Raw genomic sequence first — 10,114 nt, forward strand, 5'->3', positions numbered from 1 at the left:
TTTAAAAGGCTTTATCTCTTAAGATACATAGAGAAGTGTTTCCAGGTAGAACTATATAATGTCCAGATTGGAGGTCGGGGTAGAGGGTACAGGGGAAACAAAATTAGCCTCGTACTGATGACTGATGAAGCTGGGTGTGGGTGCAGGAGGTTCTTAGTATACTGTTCTCTTTGCTCTTGTGTATGCTTGAAATTTTCCTAAATAAAAGTTATTAAGAAGTGCTTTAAAGGAAAGGGAAGAGTTAAATTCAAAGAAAACAAAGACAACTCCAGAAGATCACTAAGCAAGAACTGGGTTGTACTCAGCCCTAAAATCATGTGAGACTTGGTTTTTCATTCTTTGGCAATAGGGACATAATCTGGGAAATTTCTCAGAACTCAAGAACATGAGTTTCCAGTTTGAAAGGATTTACCTAACACCAAGCAAAATAAAATAAAACACACTTACATCAGATAGATCATCATGACATGTGACATCCCTAGGAATAAAAAGATTCTAAACAACTGACAGAGGTCACACAGGTCACACATAAGAGATCAAGAATGAACCTGTTGAACTTGAACTTCTCAACAGCTATAATGAAGACAGAAGACAATGGAGCACTGCCTTCCAAACCCTGAAGGAAAGATATTCCCAACCTAGAATTCTATCATCTGTATAGGTTATAAATCAAGTATTAGCATAAAGGTATTTTCAGAAATGCAAGATCTCAAAATATTTACTTCCTTTTAAGCATGCAGGAAAAAGATCAAGTCAACTGCTGGGTGGTCAAAATCAAACTGGCCCCAGATATCTACAGTACCTACTGTACTCTAGAACAGTGCTCCGCAAAGAGGGCCATGCACTGGAGCTGGCCGCCAAATGTTTCCAGTTCCTGATGAGACAAAGACAGACATCCAGAGTACGTGCTCAGAAACTTTTATAGCAATTAGACAGAGTACTTTTAGGTCTGTTCAATCTAATAATAAAAAATGTGGCCTTGTATTTTGCATGTCTTCTCTTTTTTTCATTTTATTTTCTAGTTATTTATTTCTATTATATTTACAGAAGTATCTGATCCCAGTGGACTAGAAATAAAAATAAAAACATCAAACGAGCAAAAGACTGACCCTTTAACATAGATCATTTAAGAAGCACTGATCTGGAGGACATGAAGCAATCCTGCAAAGTCCCCAAGTAAAACATACACCCAAATAATTTTATACTTAAGTACCGTGCCATTCAAGAATAAAGGAGTTACACAGACATAAAAAACAAACTTATGGTTACCACAGGGGGAAGGTGGGTGGCGAGAGATAAATTAGAAGTTTGGGACTAGCAGATACATACTACTATATACAAAACAGAAACAACAAAGTCCTACTGTATAGCTGAGCCACAACTACTGAGCCTGCGCGTCTGGAGCCTGTGCTCAGCAACAAGAGAGGCTGCGATAGTGAGAGGCCCGTGCACCACGATGAAGAGTGGCCTCCACTTGCCACAACTAGAGAAAGCCCTCGCACAGAAATGAAGACCCAACACAGCCAAAAATAAAAATATACATTAAAAAAAAAGTTACAAAGGCAACCATTAAAACAAAAATACAGAAGAAACACACATTTAAAAAAGAAAAACAAACACAGACCATAGAGTGAAAGAGCATAAAAAGAAGCAATAAAAACAGGAAGTATAAAAATAATATAACAAATCTAAGACCAAGCATATATGTCATATCCACTATGAAAACGGGCTAAACCCACCCATTAAAGAAAGCCTGGGGACTTCCCTGGTGGCACAGTGGTTAGGAATCCACCTGCCAATGCAGGGGACACAGGTTTGAGCCCTGGTCCGGGAAGACCCCACATGCCGTGGAGCAACTAAGCCCATGAGCCCCAACTACTGAGCCTGAGCTCTAGAGCCTGCGAGCCACAATTACTGAGCCCGTGTGCCACAACTACTGAAGCCTGCACATCTAGAGTCGGCACTCCGCAATGAGAGAAGCCACCACAATGAGACGCCCACTCCTCAACGAGGTAGCAGCAGTAGTCCCTGCTCGCCACAATTAGAGAAAAGCCCATGCACAGCAACAAAGACCCAACGCAGCCAAAAATAAAACAAATAAATAAAATTTTTTTTAAAAAAGAAAGCCTGTCAGATTGGATCACAAAGCAAAATCCAATCACTTCTAAGATGCAAACATTTTCACATTTTAGCATCTAGGATATTGAGACATGATTTATAACTGCCATCAGCCAGACTGTAGGTGGAGTGTCACTGCCATTATCCTATGACTCAGTCCCAAAACACAAAGTTATTGTATATGCACTCAGAGACCAAAACAGAGAAATGGAGCAGAAGCACACTTTTGATATTAGAGAAGTAAATACTTGTCATTGAATTAATGATGAAAGCAATCAAGGGCTTTATAGGAAAAAGGAGAAAGGAAGCTCCCCAAATAGATGATACTGTGCCAGCTTCTGCTACTCAAATATGGTCAAAAGCACTGCCTATCACACACCAAGTGAAGCCAACTGAAGGCAGCAGAAGCTGCCAAATCACCAGGAAGAGATGAAAGTTCAAAGTGAGGCTAGTGTGGCAATTCACTCACTACATGGGACTATCTTAAGGCACTAAGTTTAATTATTTTTAAATGAAGGAAAAAAAGAACAATGTTAAATGAACCTCCACTGATGTATTTTGTGCCTGGTCAAAACTGTCCTTCAGAAAGCTTTCATTGCTAGTTTATTAACCTTCTCTTGACAAAAGATCAACTGATGTCCTGTGCATATTTCTATTTAAAACTATATCATTATCATTCAACTGTATGGCTTTAAATGTAACATTCAGACACAAGGGGTTTTTCTTAAGTTTGGTAGGAAGAACTTGAGACTCTCAGGAACTAAGGATTACTCAGTGCTCCTTCCTCACTTGTACTTACTACACATACCCGGGGGGTGGGGGCGCGGAGAAGAAATTCATTCTGCTGCATGGCTCAGCATGACTCACAAACTGCAGGCTAGCATTTTGAAATGTCATTTTTATTGATCTCCATTTGATGTTCCATTTGACTTTCTGGGAGTAGACAAATTATGTTTATGGCATTTCCCTAATAGCAGACCTTGAAAATCTGAGTTTAAATGAGCTCTGAAAAAAATATAACCGAATGAAATATCAACTAAACAAAACTATCAAGATGCACATAAATTAATGCTGATTTTAGCATTAAAATATATCTTCCCTAGCACTTCAGCAGTCACGATAAAGATGTCAACATACTACATAATAGAATAACACATTTCAGGGCATAACAGGCAGCTAAAAACTATAAGGAAAGTCAAGTCTCAGGCACAAAATGTAAATCTGTCAACTGAACACATATGAAATATAAAGCATGGTTGAAATTAGAAAAATGAATATCAAATCCTATTCGGTAGAACCTAGAAGTCTGTGCAGCACTGCCAGTTCCATAATAAAAATCAAGTAAAAAAGGTCAATTTATCTCAATAGCTACCATTATTCCTTTCTAATAATTTCAAAACTAAATCAGTCAATGAAAAGCTATTGTTATGTCACAGTAACAGATAAGTTTGCTTTATAGAATAGGTATAATGTTTTAATGCATTTTAACACTTTCAAATATAGTAGTTATTTAATAGATAACATGAGTTGTATAAAGTTAAATTAGAAAACAATTATTATCTCAAGTAACAGTACGTCATCCTTACATCCATTTACACACAAGAATAATCTGCCAGTCTCAAGCTGAAGACAAACTAAGAGAGTAAGTAATTAATAACATAGAAGAGGTAATTTAGTAAGCCTTTGGTTTTAAAAAGGCAAAATTTTTAATTTTGAGAAATGACTGATTTCAAACTTTTCACTCTTGTCGAAAGCACGTAAGAAAGCATAAGAGCATCAATTATAAAGTGATCCAGTGAAATCAATACTACATTTCAAAAGCAAAAACTTTTACCCATCCTCCAAAACCTGTTCGAATACTATATCCTTAAACTGAATTGATCAGCTAAGGCACAAGTTAGCTGTAAAGCTTCTAACCTTCCAGAGTACTCAATCTTTTCTATGAATACTGTCAACACAAAATAATCTTCTTTTGCACTGTATTATGTTTAAATATATCTAAACTCCATTACTAGCATTTTAAGTTCTTTTTGAACCCTCAACAGATAGTGAAAAAATGAGTGGATGGACGGAATGGATGGAAGCTTGCGCAACAAATCTGAGGTTTTGGGTCACAGATGATTTAGGATGTTGAAAATGGCTTTATTAAGACATGCTTTCAAGAATCAGCACTAAATAACAGATGAAATTATGGCCCCCAAGAAATAACCTTTTGAAAATTCTTTAATATTCCATAGTCTAGCCAGTGTTTTTAAATTCTAATTAACATGAAATGTGAATTTCGAAAATTCTTCAGTATCAAAAACCATACTCTGGCAGTACAAAGACTTGCACAGTGGTTTAGCTCCAGACTAAAATCTTATTACGCAAGGAAAGAAGATCATCTAAATTTTCTTATAGAGTGCAACTGCATCACCAATATCCTTATGTAATAATATGAAGTACATGCTTATCAGCTAAAAGTGATATGGCAGAGAACAAAACTATGTCCCTATTATGACCACAATCTTGTACAACAAACCTCTGCATGGGAAAAAAGGCCAGAAGGAAGACTATAAAATGACCAAGGTGATGGGTTCAAAGGGAGAAACTATTAGTGATATTTTTCTACTTTCTGCATCTTCGATATTCTATCTCATTATAATAAATCTCATAATAATATATCTCTATATAATTGTTTTATATCCTTATATCTCCTTAAATTAAATCACTACACATCACATATTAATTACTATCTGCTTATATGCTTAAAAATACCTTTTTAGAATCTGGGAGACATAAATTTGAGTCACTGCTCATTCATTCTAATAGTATGAAGTTGATGAAGTTACTTTACTTCTCCAAGGCCTCAATTTTCTCATCTAAGTAAACCATCTTGGCAGAATTTAAACAATGTATCATGGAAAACACCTCGCATAGTGCCTAGCTCAGTGGTGCTCAATTTACATTAATTCCTTTTTCAACATTTTTTGTTGTTGATTTAATTCCCATAAATTAAGTAGACTTAATCACTGATTAAGTATTGCAGTTAAGGGGCAATCAAGTTATCTCAAGAAAAGCACCCCCTATCACAGGACTTTAAAAGCTACTAAGAAGCTCAAGAAGACATTTTTAACAGATCCCAGTATTCCTTTACACTTAGCCTAGATATGACCTCAGAATCCTTCTAAACACAGCAGCCCAGGTAACCAGCAGTAGTTATCATGAGAGTGAAAACCTATTTGTCATCAGCAACCCAGACAGAGGCTTCTTAAGAAGTCTCTCCCAGCACACAGAACACAACGCCTATTAACAAAGGAGAGGGATGAATTCTTTTCACAAGTTTGCCAAAAAATTAAATCTATGACTCAATTCCAGTTCACCCAATAAAACAATTTAAAAATGCAGATTTTTAGGGACTTCCCTGGCAGTCCAGTGGTTAAGACTTCATCTTCCAATGCAGGGGGTGCAGGTTCAATCCCTGGTCAGGGAGCTAAGATCCCACATGCCTCACAGCCAAAAAACCAAAATATAAAACAGAAGCAATATTGTAACAAATTCAATAAAGACTTCAAAAATGGTCCACATAAAAAAAAAAAACTTAAAAAAAAATTTTTAAATGAAGATTTTTAAAAACAGATGTTTACAACTTTTAAAAGTTTTTTTTTTGTTTGGTTTAGTATTTCAAAAAGGAAGATTACAGTAAATCTTCATGAGATTGGATTTGGCAATGGATTCTTAGCTATGATACCAAAAGCACAGCAACAACAACAAAAAAATTGAAAGCTGGACTTCATCAAAGTTAAAAACTCTTGTTATCAAAGGACATCATTGAGAAAGTGAAAAGACAATCTACAGAATGAGAGAAAATATTTTCAAATCATATGATAAGAGTGTAATATCTAGAACATATAAAGAACTCCTGAAGCTCAACTACAAAAAGACAACTGACCTCATTAAAAATGGACAAAGGACTTGAATAGCCATTTCTCCAAAAAGATATACAAATGGCCAAAAAGCATATGAAAAGATGGTCAACGTCAGTAATAATGAGGGAAATGAAAATCAAAACTACAATGACATACCACTTCACAATTGCTAGGATGGCTATAATCAAAAAAACAGAAGATAATATATGTTGGCAAGGACATAGAAAAATTGGAACCCTCATTCACTGCTGATGGGGATTTCTTCAGTGCAGCCGCTGAAGAAAACAGGTTGGCAGTTCCTCAAAAAATGAAGCAGGGGCTTCCCTGGTGGCGCAGTAATTGAGAGTCCGCCTGCCAATGCAGGGGACATGGATTCGTGCCCCAGTCCGGGAAGATCGCACGTGCCGCGGAGCCACTAGGCCCATGAGCTATGGCAGCTGAGCCTGTGCGACCGGAGCCTGTGCTCTGCAACGGGAGAGGCCACAACAGTGACAGGCCCATGTACCGCAAAAAAAAAAAAAAAAAAAAGTAGCATAGTATTATCATATTATCCAGTCGTTCCACTCCTAGGTATATATGCAAAAGAAATGAAAACAGGGGCTCAAACAGGTATCTATACACCAGCATGTGTTGATTATTATTCACAATAGCCAAAAGGTGGAAACACCTGAGTGTCCACTGATGGATGAATGGATAAACAAGATGTGGTACAGGGACTTCCCTGGTGGCACAGTAGTTAAGAAACTGCCTGCCAATGCAGGGGACAGAGGTTCGAGCCCTGGTCCGGGAAGATACCATACGCCACAGAGCAACTAAGCCCATGTGCCACAACTACTGAGCCTGCACTCTAGAGCCTGCGAGCCACAACTACTGAGCCCCCACGCCTAGAACCTGTCTGCCGCAACTAGAGAAAGCCCGCGCACAGCAACGAAGACCCAACGTGGCCAAAAAATAAATGAATAAATAAATAAATTTATAAAAATAAAAAGATGTGGTACATGGATACAAAGGAATATCATTCAGCCATAAGAAGGATGAAGTTCTGATACATGCTACAACATGGATGAGCCTTGAAAACACGACACTAAGTGAAATAAGCCAGACACAAAAGGACAAATATTGATGATTCTGCTTATCTGAGGTACCCAGAATGGTCAAATCACAGAGGCAAAAAGTAGATTAGAGGTTACCAGGGATGGGAGGGAGGTGGAATGGGGAGTTATTGCTTACTGGTGACAGAATTTGTTTGGGGTGATGAAAAAGTTTGGAAACAGATAGTGGCGATAGTTGAACAACACGATTAATGTAATTAATTGTCACTGAATTGGCAAATGTTATCTTATATATATATTTTACCACAATAAAAAGAAATTAATTACTGAAAGTAAACTTAAAGGCACAGAGGGAAAAAACAATAGGATAATAAATGAAAATGACACGGCATCAGTACCTTTCCACACACTGCGAACGGGATAAAGGAGGCTGACATCTTCGGTTATGAGCTTCTCGGGCAGCAAGTCTGGCTCCTGACAACTGAAACAGAGTACAAAATAAACTTAATAAACCATCAAACTTGCTACTATCCTAGAAAAACTGGTATCGCATTCTGCCATCAAGAGGCCAGAAATTTGAGCAACTCTAAGCTGTAGACAAGCATTCATTCCACGGGAAAACACAACACATTAACCTGGGAAAATTCTAGAGCAGTTTGAAACAATAATCAACATATTAAAGCACTGAGGGATTAATTCAGATAGTGATCTTAACAAGTCTACAGAAGAGTGGCATACAGACTGTTTTCCAACAAACCTAACAAAGCTCAAAGTTTTCTAGTCAAAACTTTCAGAAATTTTAATTGGAGCTGAGTCCAAGAGAATTCCAAGCTCATAACTGTATCTCCAAGGGCCATCATCAGTCATCCAGTAGCAGAATAAGGGATGGTCAATGCAAATGCTTCCCAAAAAGTGTTTTTCTAAAGCACTTCCTGGAATGATCATGACCTGCACTCTTTAGGGAGAAATCTGTATTGGCAAAACCAATACTAACACCTCAGAAAGCCTTAAAGGGAACTCAGACTTTGAGACAGTAGTTTAAGACATCAGTAATCGGAGTAAGTTCAGAGTAAATATAAACTCCAGTCTCTCAAACCAAAAAACATGGTATCTTAATCTCTTAAGAGATTTCTCTCATACATTCTTAATGAAATGTCACAGACATCAACAATTTAAAAAAAAAAATATATATATATATATAATCCAAAAAGTTGATATACCTTTTCATCTTCCCATTGAAAAAAATTACAATCTTTTCTATCTCTACAAGCTGAGCAGGCATAAAACCTCCGTGTTTCTTCTTTCCCTTGGTTCGCCTTTACAAACAGAAGAGTGGGTCCTAGTTCCAGAATAGGAAAAAATAAGTCAAACAGTCATCTACCTCAAGTTCCTAGTTTTCATCGGCTTTAAATAAAATTTGTTTCAGTTTTATGCACAATTTGTCACAATTAAATGCACTACTCTGTTCAATATTTTTTTCCCCCAAAGTCACAACATTCAGGCAAAGACTACTTAAGAAATTAATTTTGAAAACTGGTCTCTCCAGAAGGAAAATGCTATCGTCAGTACAGTTGCAGTCCACATGGTGAACGGCCTGCGTCCTGACACAACAACAAAGACGGAGTCCAAACAACTGAGCACTCTGCCACCTCCGCTCGGTTATCCTTTCAGTGAAAATCTGAGCTTTTAGAGTTGGACACTCTCTCTGCAAGAAAAACTGGGTCTAGTTAAGCAAGAATTCATTCTATCGTGCCCCCTAACGTTTTTTTAACTTTAATGGAAAAGACAGTAAAACAACAAATGAAATCTTCAAGTACTTGGCAACGGGAATTATTCAATAACATATCCTTTTTGCCTAGCCTCTGCCTCGTCCCTTCAAAAAACATGTAACAGCCGTAAAGCCAAAACCACAACAGTGGGGACTTTCTATGACGGTTTCTTAAGTAAGTGGAAAACCACAACTTCCCGAGGAAGGAGCGTTTTCTATATAACACACTCGGTGGAAGAGAGAGAGAGGGAGATCTGAATCCGGGAGCCCTAAAAGCCCAACGCACAATCAGGCTCACCCACGCCCCTTGGCTCCCGACAGCCAGGCTGAGCCCAGACGCGGACCCACCGTGAGGGCACAGCGGGGCGGGCGGGGCAGGATCGGAGGAAACCACCACCTCGACTCCCGAGTTCTCCTGGCGACCCGAGCTCCCCTCTGCCTCTACGGTTCCGAGCCGCGCCCTGGGGGCCGCCATCTTCCCGCCGCCGTCCCGAAAGCCTCAGTCCGAACCAAAGAGGCTGAGAAAGAGCGCCGCCGTGACCCGCCGTGACTCAGAGCGCCCCCGCGCGCCTAGGAGGAGCTTCAGCCCCTGGGGCAGAGGTCACGCCCCGAAACCCAACTTCTGCTGCAATGTCTGAGAAAGAAGCCGTAAGAGTTCCATGTGTCATCTCAGTGATTTGTCATGTATCTGAGGGGTTCAGCTCTCTAATCTTACCTGAGCTAAGTCATGTGTCTAGTGACCGGCTGATCTAGGTTCACCTTGCAAGAGTAACTCAGCTCTGCTCCATGTGTCTCTCATCCTCCTGCTGTAACCAGCCGGCCAGCCTGGGCATATTCCTTTCATGGGAATGACAGAAGCACAACAGAGCTAGGAGAAACAGACAAGGTTCTTAAGGCCTAGGCTCAGAGCTGCCACTGTCACTTCTACCTCATCCTTTTGGCTCAAGCAAGTCATGTGGTCAAACATTGCAGAGTTACATGGCAAAGGGCATAGGTCAGAAAGGGGTGAAGAATTGGAGCCAATGACACAGTCTATCACAAAAGCACTCTTCACTGGGGCAACCACGTGTCTGGTGGTACTGTTTCCCACCACTTAAGGAGCACCGGCCTCAGCAAGAAGACAATAAGGAGAAAGCAAAACTAGGAGGTAGGAATGTGTGATGATACCATGTGAGCACCTAGATCCAACCATGCCTGAAGTTTCCAGTTACCTGAATCACAAACTCCTCTGTCTGCTTAAGACAGTTTGAGATGAGGTTGGTTCTATC

The 10,114-nt window shown here is 39.2% G+C and overlaps 1 protein-coding gene across 4 annotated transcripts in view; it reads right to left on the bottom strand.

Moving 5' to 3' along the window:
- ZCCHC4 (zinc finger CCHC-type containing 4) overlaps positions 1-9,357 on the bottom strand; it is a 47,350-nt gene extending 37,993 nt beyond the window's left edge. For 3 of the 4 annotated variants that reach the window (XM_067036329.1, XM_067036328.1, XM_067036327.1), the window contains exons 1-3: positions 9,195-9,344; positions 8,299-8,417; positions 7,477-7,559 (exon numbers count right to left, since the gene is read on the bottom strand). In XM_067036329.1, coding sequence (XP_066892430.1) covers positions 7,477-7,559; positions 8,299-8,417; positions 9,195-9,321 — 329 coding nt within the window. In that variant the 5' untranslated portion in view covers positions 9,322-9,344. Of the gene's footprint in view, positions 1-7,476; positions 7,560-8,298; positions 8,418-9,194 lie in introns of all 4 variants that reach the window. The other variant, XM_067036326.1, reaches the window with a different exon arrangement.
- Positions 9,358-10,114: the final 757 nt, after the last annotated feature.

Source organism: Kogia breviceps, chromosome 6 (genome assembly GCF_026419965.1).
Source record: "Kogia breviceps isolate mKogBre1 chromosome 6, mKogBre1 haplotype 1, whole genome shotgun sequence".
Lineage (NCBI taxonomy): Eukaryota > Metazoa > Chordata > Mammalia > Artiodactyla > Physeteridae > Kogia > Kogia breviceps.